Here is a 12609-nt window from a genome sequence, read left to right as displayed (position 1 = left end):
CAGTTATTCTCTTTTTGGCAAGTATCCGGTGTTTTGTGGTGTACAACTGAGCGGGTAGAGCACAACACATCAACCCTGTTACCAATAGATGGACAATTAAATTAAATTGTAAAGCTTGCATTCAACTGCCACTCCCTATTGCACACAGCACCCTTGCATTCATCCTGTCATAATGGGATTTATGGCTATTTTAAGATGAAAATGTTAACCCTGTTACTGTCATAAACTTTAATTAGCACTTCATAGGCAATTACTATAGTAATTTTCTTTAACCTCTAAATCTGGAAAAAACTGTTGAACATGAGCTCTGTATGACAGAATGTGAGGTGAAATCAATGTTTTTCTTGACAAAGTTACATTTTTCAAAAGGTACAGAATTGTTGGAATGGCCCAGCTACAGTCTGTGAATAGTATTACTCATGATGTTCATTGCTGAACATTTAAGAATATGATGAAGTCAATATAATAATTTCAACAAAACATGTACAGCACAGATGTAGGATCTTAATTTTATCACTTTTTGTTGCTGGGCATTCTTTTATTATTTAGACTTTAAAATGTGAGACCTTGATTTGCACTAACAAAAAATGTATCAACAACAACAAACAACAAACAAATCTGAAACTATAATCTACATAGTAAATTATACTTCCTGTTACTGCATGATTGTTTTCTTGATTTATCAATCTGGCTCAAATTAACATCCTACCTCTGTAGCTGCTCCTAAAATGCATTCATATTACTAATTTATACCCTGTGTCGTTTCCGTTCACACTGAACATTCCTCTGATGATTCCTGCAGTATGGCTGTGTCCCAAATGGTACCCTGTTTCCTATAGGCCCTGGTCAAAAGCACTGCACTATAGAGGGAATAGGGTACCATTTGGGACATAGCCTATGCTTCTCAGACTCAGTCGTTAATCCCATAAAGAGAGAACTGACAGGAAGAAAACAAAGAGGAGACCATCAAAGGGAGGTGAAGAGGGAACTCCATACTGTGGAGCCATACTGTCAGGTCTGCCAGCTAATTGGAGTTTGACAATCCTCAGACAACACAGGCCTAAGGGATGTACTGTACATAGGCTTTCAATTATTGAATTAAAAAAGGCAGAAAATACACAACACGCTCCAACGGTAAACACTAAAAGGTAATTATTGGAGGTCCGCTTATGGACAACTTCACAAGCCGTATGGATATTTGGCATGCTGGCACACTAGTGTGGGGTAAACAATATATTCAAATGAAATTGTATTTGTCACATGCGCCGAAATGCTTACTTACAAGGTCTTAAACCAACAATGCAGAAAATAAAGTAACACAATAAAATAACAATAATGAAGCAATATACAGGGGGTACCGGTACCAAGTCAATGGGTAGAGGTTAGTTGAGGATACAGGTTAGTTGAGACCCCTGTGCTGTATGGATTCATGCAGTATTATTGAGTCAATTTATGCATCAGTATGGAGTCGATTCATGCAGTATTTGTAGGTAATATAGAGGTGATTCATGCAGTATTACACAATCCATTCATGAAACAGTATGGTGTCAATTCATGCAGTGATTCATGCAGTATTATGAATTCATGTAGTGGTATAGATTCGATCCATGGATCCATGAGTAAAATAAGTAACATAAACGTATATGACTTGCTATGATATGTACTACTTATGACCTAATGTCTAATGCCCCGAATATTGCGTCCAACAACAACATTGACGAATACGCTGATTCGGTGAGCGAGTTCATTAGAAAGTACATTGACGATGTTATACCCACAGCAACGATTAAATCATTCCCAAACCAGAAACCGTGGATTGATGGCAGCATTCGCACAAAAATGAAAGCAAGACAGTCAAACAAGCTAAGCGACAGTATAGAGACAAAGTAGAGTTGCAATTCAACGGCTCAGACACAAGAGGTATGTGGCAGGGTCTACAGTCAATCACGGACTACAAAAAGAAAACCAGCCCCGTCGCCTACCAGGATGTCTTGCTCCCAGACAGACTAAATACAGTGCCACTGACACGGCCCGCTACCAAAACCTGCAGACTCTCCTTCACTGCAGCCAATGCGAGTAAAACATTTAAACGTGTTAACCCACGCAAAGCTGCAGGCCCAGACGGCATCCCCAGCCGCATCCTCAGAGCATGCGCAGACCAGCTGGCTGGTGTGTTTACGGACATATTCAATCAATCCTTATCCCAGTCTGCTGTTCCCACATGCTTCAAGAGGGCCACCATTGTTCCTGTTCCCAAGAAAGCTAAGGTAAATGAGCTAAACGACTACCACCCCGTAGCACTCACTTCCATTATCATGAAGTGCTTTGAGAGACTAGTCAAGGACCATATCACATCCACCCTTCCTGACACCCTAGACCCACTTCAATTTGCTTACCGCCCCAATAGGTCCACAGACGATGCAATCGCAACCACACTGCACACTGCCCTAATCCATCTGGACAAGAGGAATACCTATGTGAGAATGCTGTTCATCGACTACAGCTCAGCATTTAACACCATAGTACCCTCCAATCTCGTCATCAAGCTCGAGACCCTGGGTCTCGACCCCGCCCTGTGCAACTGGGTACTGGACTTCCTGACGGGCCTCCAGCCACTTTAATAATGGAAATTGATGGGAATTGATATAAAAATGTATCACTAGCCACTTTAAACAATGCCACTAAATATAATTTTTACATACCCTGCATTACTCATCTCATATCTATATGTATATACTGTACTCTATATCATCTACTGCATCTTGCCATCTCTATGTAATACATGTATCACTAGCCACTTTAAACTTTGCCACTTTATGTGTATATACCCTACTTTACTCATCTCATATGTATATACTGTACTCTATACCATCTACTGCATCTTGGCTATGCCATTCTGTACCATCACTCATTCATATATCTTTATGTACATATTCTTTATACCTTTTACACTTGTGTGTATAAGGTAGTAGTTTTGGAATTGTTAGGTCAGATTACTCGTTGGTTATTACTGCATTTGTCGGAACTAGAAGCACAAGCATTTCGCTACACTCGCATTAACATCTGCTAACCATGTGTATGTGACAAATACAATTTGATTTGATTTGTATATAGAAAGACTGTAGTTTCTATGATCTTGTCCTTCAGAAATGAAGTATTGTTTAATGAGTTTGGTACCAACATAGAATAGTTAATAATTCAATAGCAATGCATTATTTATGATTCAAGGTGAGCACAAGTAACAAGGTACCATGCAATATTATAAGTAAGGCTTGGTGGTTCTCTTTTCTAAAGTTCTTGTTGCACAAAATGAGCCTTTGACAGAGGAGCATGTTGATGACTTAAATCCCCTTGCACAAGCACAGAGGAATAGCCAGTAAAGTAGCAAAATCATTGGCAATTCTTGTCAGGTCTGTAGTGAGCATTGCTTAGTGCTGCAGAGGGGAGATAGGAAAAAAGAGCCCCAAAAGGATACAGAATAATTATGCTCTCTCTCTCTCTCTCTCTCTCTCTCTCTCTCTCTCTCTCTCTCTCTCTCTCTCTCTCTCTCTCTCTCCCTTTGTCTTTCTCTCTCCACTGATGTTGGTTTGAACATCTGTGATAATAAAGTAAGTATTGATAATAAACAGGTTCATAATACGCAACAGTCACTTGCTTATATTAGATAGGACGACATTCCAATGCCCTATTTTTCCATGGATTGTTTACTCATCCAAACATCATCCACCTCAACATACAGTTCCAGTCAAAAGTTTGGATTTTTCTTTATTTTTACTATGTTCTACATTGGAGAATAATAGTGATGACATGAAAACTATGAAATAACACATGGAATGATGTAGTAACCAAAAAAGTATGAAGCAAATCAAAATACATGTTATATTTGAGATTCTTCAATGTAGCCACCCTTTGCCTTGATGACAACTTTGCACACGCTTGGCATTCTCTAAACCAGCTTTATGCGGTAGTCACCTGGAATGCATTTCAATTAATATGTGGGCCTTCTTAAAAGTTAAGGAGGCATGTATAAGTAAAAAAGGCACATTTTATCATGTTTTTTATAAAAAAAAGAATTGTGATACAAATATAAAAACATATTAAACATCCTTTCTCTCAATGAAGTTACAACGTCAGAATTGCCAGAACAATCTGAGATACCCCAAATATTTTCCACTCCAGCTGGAGTGCTGGAAAGCCCTTAGTCATTAATCTATGCTGATCAAAAATATAAACGCATGAGCTGAAATAAAAGCATTTTTCATGAGCTGAAATAAAAGATCCCAGAAATGTCCCATACACACAAAGTTAATTTCTTTCAAATGTTATGCTCAAAATTGCTTACCTGTTAGTGAGCATTTCTCATTTGCCAAGATAATCCATCCACATGACAGGTGTGGCATATCAAGAAACTGATTAAACCGCATGAACTTTACACAGGTACACCTTGTGCCAGGTACAATAAAAAGTAACTCTAAAATGTGCAGTTTTGTAACACAACACAATGCCACAGATGTCTCAAGTTTTAAGGGAGTGTACAATTGTCATGCTGACTGCAGGAATATCCACAAGAGAATTGAATGTCGATTTTTCTACCGTAAGCCACCTCTAACATTGTTTTAGAGAATTTAGCAGTTTGTCCAACTGGCCTCACAACCTCAGAACACGTGTAACCACGCCAGCCCAGGACCTCCACATCCAGCTTCTTCCCTTGTGGGATGGTCTGAGACAAGCCACCCAGACAGCTGATGAAACCGTGGGTTTGCACAACCGTAGAATTCCTACACAAACTGTACGAAACCATCTCAGGGAAGCTCATCTGTGTGCTCGTCGTACTCACCAGGGTCTTCACCTGATTGCAGTTCGGCATTGTAACCGACTTCAGTGGGTAAATAATAATCTTCGATGGCCACTGACACACTGGACAAGTGTTCTCTTCAAGTATTAATCCCGGTTTCAACTGTACCGTCGTGTGATTGGTTTGCTGATGTCAGCGTTGTAAACAAGTGCCCATGGTGGCAGTGGGGTTATGGTATGGGCAGGCATAAGCTACAGGCAATAAACACAATTGCATTTTATCGATGGCAATTTGAATGCACAGAGATACCGTGTCAAGATCCTGATGCCCATTGTCGTGTCATTCATCCGCAGCTTTCACCACATGTTTTAGCATGCACAGCCCCATGTCGCAAGGATCTGTACACAATTCCTGGACGCTGAAAATATCTCAGTTCGTTCATAGGCTGCATACTCACTAGACATGTCACCCATTGAGCTTGTTTGGAATGCTCTGGACCGACCTGTACGACAGCGTGTTCCAGTTCCCGGCAAAATCCAGCAACTTCGCACATCCATTGAAGAGGAGTTGGACAACATTCCACAGGCCACAATCAACAGCCTGATCAACTCTATGCGAAGGAGAGGTCAAGTTGCATGTGGTAAATGGTGGTCACACCAGATACGGGCTGGTTTTCTGGTCCACGCCCCTATTGTTTCTTCTAAGGTCTGTGACCAACAGATGCATATCTGTATTCCAAGTCATGTGAAATCCATAGATTATGGCCTAATGAATGTATTTTAGTTGACTGATTTACCGATAGGAACTGGAAATCTTAGAAATTGTTGCATTTTGCGTTTATATATTTGTTTAGTGTATAATCTTGGACATAAACTCACGTTGTTGTACTCGGGGATTATACACATTCAGTAGTGTTATTTCAGATTCTTCATTTTTTCCTAGGAACAGCAGAAACTGGATTCAGGAAGAAACTGTAGTGGGAACTGAAGACCGGCATCATTTGATTACAGACACAAAGCATCACACACTACCACAAGGTTAAAGGGGTTTTATTCACATGCATAGCTTGGATGGAACTGAATGTGATGTGGGCCACTGCACCCCTACAGAAATAAACTCCAGACACAAAAGCCGTCTGATTACATTGCAAGTGTTCACACTTCATACTGAAAAACTAGGCCTCCCTTGATGAGGGCTTGCCTTGTTAACCTCTCTAGGGTACGTGGGACGCTAGCGTCCCATCTGATCAACATCCAGTGAGGTTGCAGAGCGCCATATTCAATTACAGAAATGCTCATTATAAAAATTCAGAAAACCAAAAATATTTCACATAGGTTTAAAGATTAACTTCTTGTTAAACCAACCACAGTGTCATATTTATAAAATGTTTTACGGGAAAAAGCATACCTAGCCCAGAACATACCTAGCCCAGAACATAGCCCAGTTGACAAATTATTACAAACAGTAACCAGCCAAGCAGAAGCGTTACAAAACTCAGAAATAGAGAGAACATTAATCCCTTACCTTTGATGATCTTCATATGGTGGCAATCAGAAGACAATAATTTCCTCAATAAATGTTCCTTTTGTTCGATGAAGTCTCTTTATATCCAAAAACGTTTTATTCAGTAATCCACAGGCTCAAACTCAGTCAAAACAATCAGACAAAAAATCTGTAAAGTTCATAGAAACATGTCAAACGATGTTTGTATTCAAGCCTCAGGTTGTTTTTAGCCTAAATGATCTATAATATTTAAACCGGACAATAACCTTGTCAATATAAAACAAGAAATGCACATGCGCCTGAAAAAGCTCTGCGACACGTTAGGGTCCACTCGTTCAGACTGGTCTTACTCCCTCATTTATAAGAATACAAGCCTGAAACAATTTCGAAAGACTGTTGACATTTAGTGGAAGGCATAGGAACTGCAAATGGAGTCCTAAGTCAATGGATACTGTAATGGCATTTAAAACTACAAAAACAAAACAAAAACTACTTCCTGAATGGATTTTTCTCAGGTTTTCACCTGCTAAATCAGTTCTGTTATACTCACAGACACTATTTTAACAGTTTACCAGTTATATGCATATCATATCTTCTGGGCCCGAGTAGCAGGCCGTTAAATTTGGGCATGCTTTTCATGCAAAATTCGGAATACTCTCACTCATTGGCAGTCTGCTAGTGGCAGTCTGAAATAGCTCGCTGAAGATCAGGTGATAGTGAATGAACAACTCCAAGAGGCACATGCAGTGGAGCTTTCTGACAAATACACACCTTGGCCAATTTTCATAAAGTTTTGCAGAGTAGGAGTGCTGATTTAGGATCAGGGCATCCATGTTCATGTAATCATTAATAACTGATCTTAGATTAGCACTACCCTGAGACACTTTGTGAATTTGGGCCATTCGCACTGTAAAGTTCACCTAAAAGAGAAGCCATTTCAGCATCATGAACAGTTTAAATCACTCCAGCACAATATTTTATATGATGTACATCTATGATGAGCCCTAAACGTCTGAGTTGTGTATTGAAACTGTCTACACCATGATAAGATACCAGATTGATCCAGTGTTTCGGTAAACCTGCTCCTAAAATGTACCAATATTGTTCTGGTAAATCACAATAGTACCATGAAAGCTGAAGAAACGAGTTCTCAACAAACCGAAACAATAACATAATTATTTATCTTCCCACATTTAAAGATTTTACAACGGCTGATAGACAAACTCAACTGAGAGGAACACTGGTGTCTCTTCATTATGCAGACAATGCAGTCTAACTTACTAGCCTATCTATAGCTATATACAGTATTTAGCTGGTAGCCTATTTATATTACACATTGGAACTGAGACTCCACGGGTTTTTCCGTCTAATTACTCATAGGCTTACCAGTGTTCACAGAAGTGGGGTCGCTCTCATGAGTGCCGCTGGGTCTTAGTTTTTCTGGGAGAGAAGAAGCAGGAGAAAGAGGGACGACACTCTCACTAGAGGAACTGTCACTATTCTCGAGGGGAGTAAAGAAGAAGAGGAGCAAGGCCACTGTCATTGCCAGTCCTGGGCAGTGATGTCTCTGTCAGGAATGGGAGGTTTGCTTGTGGTAGCTGCTACATAAGTAGGCCTACTGGCTTCTATTTTTCATTGGGAAACCAAATTTCTAAGGCACTTGTTTGCAGTTCCTACCGCTTCCACTGGATGTCACCAGTCTTTGGAAATTGGTTGAGGTTATTCCTTTGTGTAATGAAGAAGTACTGCCATCTTGATTTTTTTGTAATTTGAAGTGTACTTTTTGAGAAGGCGCATGACTAGAAAAGTAGCGTGAGTTTATTGTCTTCCTGTATTGAACACAGATTGTTCCGTCTACAATTTGATCGATTAATACATATATTAAAAATACAAAACGTTGTATTACAAAAGTAGTATGAAATGTTTTGGCAAAGTTTACAGGTAACTTTTGAGATATTTTGTAGTGACGTTGCGCAAATTGGAAGCCAATTTTTTCTGGATCAAACGCGCCAAATAAATTGACATTTTGGATATATATTGACAGAATTAATCGAACAAAAGGACCATTTGTGATGTTTATGGGACATATTGGACTGCCAACAAAAGAAGCTCTTCAAAGGTAAGGCATGATTTATATTTTATTTCTGTGTTTTGTGTGGTGCCTGCAGGGTTGAAATATGCTACTATCTCTTTGTTTACTGTTGTGCTATCATCAGATAATAGCATCTTATGCTTTCGCAGAAAAACCTTTTTGAAATCGGACATGTTGGCTGGATTCACAACGAGTGTAGCTTTAATTTGGTACCTTACATGTGTGATTTAATGCATTTTCCCTGGCAATTGGCCAAGTGGGACGCGACTGTCCCGCCTATCCCAGAGAAGTTTTAACAATGAACTCACTCCCCGACCTTAGTCACCTAACTTTAAAAAAAAACTTGATAGTCAATTATGTGAGGAGGCTAAGCGGTCTGCCGTTGGCACAGCTGAGAAATTGGCTAATTGGATGCATTAAACTATATTGTACCCATGTATATTGGACAAAACAAACAGTTTGCTTGCTACATATGGACATTTAAAAGGAGGGTTACTGTCAAAGTTATTTAATACAAAATTCTATTACAATTTAGACATTGTTGGTGGGTCCCCCCTCCTTGTGAGGACTGAGGGGGTTTCCGCTACGCCGGTGGGGAGGAGGAAGATACTGTAGCTGTATGTGGGTTTAGGGAGAGGGTTGGTGGATGGGGGACTTGATTGGATGTGAAATAAATAAACCCTCCCACAGTGCACTGAAATATGGCTTGGTCCTGGGCCTTTAAGTGCCTGTCCATCAGCCCTGGCTTTTCACCACATTTTCATCACAGACACCAACTCCAGAGTGAAGCTGATGGAATTAGAGGTCGTGATCACTATTCGCTTCCCAAGTAAAGCCAGCATGTGGGCTTTGTTTTTTCACCAACTTTATTCATTGAGACCTCTTGTCATTCTGACAGTTTAATTGTGAATGATTTTGGACACTGAGTGAGTCAAGAGCCAGCACATGTGATTGTTGGCATGCAAAGAAACTTGCCAGTGTGCCAGCCAAAGATCATCGGAGTCAGGAAGAAAGCCAAAATTATGTGAAGTGAAATTTCATTGGCCTGACTTGATTGATTTGTTATTTTTCTCTCCATTACCCACTTTCCCTTCTTCCCTCTTCTCTCCATCTTTGTCTTCTTGTTGTTCCCCTGTCTCCAACTCGTCAGGATGTTGCTATCTGCCAAACTGGTAGTCATATCCTCATACTCCGCCCTGTACCGTGACACTTGTTTACTCCTGAGGATGAGGCAGGTGATGAAAGCCAGCTTCCTCTGAGAAAATTGGCTGTCGACAGTCACCTCGTTCCCCTCCCTCAGGATGATAACTGTAACGTTGTCTCTAACACTGCGACTAGCAGTCTCTGTGTTAGCACTAACACTGGTGGCTTGACACGTCACTCCTTTGATCTAAAGTGGAGGGTTATAGCTCTGAGAAATATTTCCACTTTTATGCGTTCTTATCTGGTCCCTGACTGGCTAACACAAGCCTCTGTCAGTTGAAGAGCTGTGTCATCATGACAGTGGAGGCTCTCAGGCCCTTGGCGATGTGAGGGACTGAGTCAGTTATTTTGTCTTGCCGTTATGTCTGCCTCATGACTTGATTTGGTTAAGTTGTCTGTCGAATATGGAACATCTATTCCTCCTCCATGTGTCATGTTAAATTGCTAATTTGAGTGACGATTCCTAATTTTTTTACTCATTTATAACCAACTTTGTTGTTTTTGAATTGTCGTGTGAATGCGGGAAGATGGCTGGAATTAGTTGCCAGTTGCTAGGATATAGATGCCCATTCCCTTCACCTAGGATCATTGTCCTAACATATTTATGGATACATTTTCTGAAACTATTGAAAGTTATGTCAAGTACAACAGGAACATTCCTTTTGACTGAGTGTACTTTGACATAATCGACCACCTCAAGGCAGCATACAAAGAATGTCCCATAAAAATGGTGCACAAAACCCTTACCTTGCCAACATACTGGTTGTCATTCCCTGTGTACTCCTCCAGAAGAAAGAATTGATTCCACATCCATCCTCGTTTGTAGCGCTGGAGTATCCTTCCATCATCCTTCTCCTGCGATGTTCCCAAGAGATTCACAGTATTTCCAGGTGCCACAGGCAGGGCATTGATTGGCTGCAGGATGGAGAGCATCAGTAGACCCAGGAAGTGATTGGTTATCATGGTATCCAATCACACGGGGAAATAGTTCTGTATGACTAATGAGTTATGGTAATGGGCTTCTGGTAGGATGCACGCTGGAATGAAATGTAACCAAATCAGGCATTGTAGTCTTCTTCCCTTTGATCCCTTATTGATCCCTGTGAAGAAGAAGAACATGGATAAATTAGAGAGATAACACATGCAGGATATTGACTTGAGGCAGTCATATTGGGTTTCAATATCCCCCCAATGGTCATATTGTCTGATTGTGTCTAATACAGATGTCGGATCTTAATTTGATCACCCATTGCAGGATAACTTTTGCATGAAATAAAACATGTGTAGTGCATTTGAGGTTTTATAAGACTTCTGAAGTTTGTAATTTCCAATTTGAAATGACAGACTTCCAAACATGTACATTAATTATAATCCACATAATAATTCACATTCGTTGTTGCAGGATAATTTTCCTGCTCTAGCAAACTGGCTCATAAGATATTTTATCTGTATCAAGAGATAATTGGTTTCAAAGCTCTTTAGTGTTGCCAGTGTTGTACATTGCTACTGTTTAATCTTCCTAGAGAAAAAAACAGGCAACATAAACATGTCACCCCCCCACCCCTTGAGTCAATTGAGATTGCGTGTGACTAACACATTTTTGTTAATTACTATAGCTCCTGCCTTGGCCCAATCAGTGTAATTTTGTAAATGCCAGATCTCTATAGCAAGCCTCATCATTCACCCAAACTTCGTCAAAATCGGGCCAGTGCCATCTGAAATATTGCGCGTGACTAATGTACGAACGGACAGACAGATGGAAACAGATCCTCAGTTCCCTGCCCAATTTCATCGTGGGGGACAATTATGAATTATATGGACTTAGAAACTTCCTTAAATGCATTCATTAATTATCTTGGGCTATATAAAATCCATTTTGCATTTGTCCCGCATTACGAAATTTAAGTTCAGCTAAAGGCAATGCTCCCGCATTGGCAGAGACTGCTTTCAATGTAAACACTGCATATGTTGGCCCAATCAGAAATGACCTTTAAATGTCTATAGTGCAATCTGTAATGCTTCAGCGATACAGATTGAATAGAGCTTTTAGTAAAGGAACTATAGCTCCAATCGGCATCTCAAAGAGTCATTTATTTTACCTAGGATTAGCTTAAACTAGCTTAAACTTGCTGGTAGCCAAACTTGTAGCAGATTTGATCAATTTGATTTGTAGATTTGATTGGTACTGGAGTAATACAGTCCGGTAAATAATGCAGTCCAGAATAATATTTACCCGCAAGGCGTGCACGTCAAATTATTTGCCATAAACTGTCACGCCCTGATCTGTTCCACCTGTCCTGTGCTTATCTCCACCTCCTCCAGGTGTCGCCCATCTTCCCGACTTATCCTCTGGGTATTTATACCTGTGTTTTCTGTCTGTCTGGGCCAGTTCGTCTTTTTTGTTCAAGTCAACCAGCAATTGTCTCTGTTCCTATTTTTCCACAGTCTCCCTTTTCACAAAGTCTGCACTTGGGTCTTACCTTGATTCCTGATATAAACATAAGTACCAATGCTTGGTAAATAGTGCATGAACAATTGTAAAAGATGAATTACAAGAGAAATGTGTTTTTGGTTACAGTCAAGGATATGTTTTGTATTATTCTACAAAGGCCTACTGCAACACGTTGCCTAGCCTATTTTAATTTCCCTTACAATAAAACATAAAAATGTAATACATTGATTGATTGTTTTTGCAGATTTGATTAGTAATAGAGTAGTAGTAAGTACTACAGTTTAGTAACAGCTATTTTCTGTTTTCATCATTAGTTTTATTTTGCTAGCCAGTTGTGCAATGAAACAATAGGTATTGACAAAGTGAATTATAATACCGCCAGGCTAGAATGAAATTGAAGGAAGTTAGCTAGCTTGCTAGCTACTTAGCTAGCTAGCTAACTCAACCACAGTTTTCCTAGCCTGGTTCAAGTTCAACTTAAGCTAGCCATTTTCCTGTTAATTGATACATGGTGACTGACCACTGACAAAGCTATATCTACTGGGCTTGCTGGCAGCCAAACCT

At 40.0% G+C, this 12609-nt stretch overlaps 1 protein-coding gene across 1 annotated transcript in view; it reads right to left on the bottom strand.

The window, feature by feature from the left end:
- Positions 1-12609, bottom strand: part of LOC118374532 (cadherin-10-like) — a 48740-nt gene that overhangs the window by 29342 nt on the left and 6789 nt on the right. The window contains exon 2 of the mRNA XM_035760966.2: positions 10341-10693. Within this exon, the coding sequence (XP_035616859.1) occupies positions 10341-10556 (216 nt within the window). The 5' untranslated portion in view covers positions 10557-10693. The remainder of the gene's footprint in view (positions 1-10340; positions 10694-12609) is intronic.

The sequence above is a fragment of the Oncorhynchus keta genome, chromosome 4 (assembly GCF_023373465.1).
Source record: "Oncorhynchus keta strain PuntledgeMale-10-30-2019 chromosome 4, Oket_V2, whole genome shotgun sequence".
Taxonomy (NCBI): Eukaryota; Metazoa; Chordata; class Actinopteri; order Salmoniformes; family Salmonidae; genus Oncorhynchus; species Oncorhynchus keta.
Note: the sequence above shows the minus strand (reverse complement) of the source record. Positions and strands in the feature narration are given on the sequence as shown.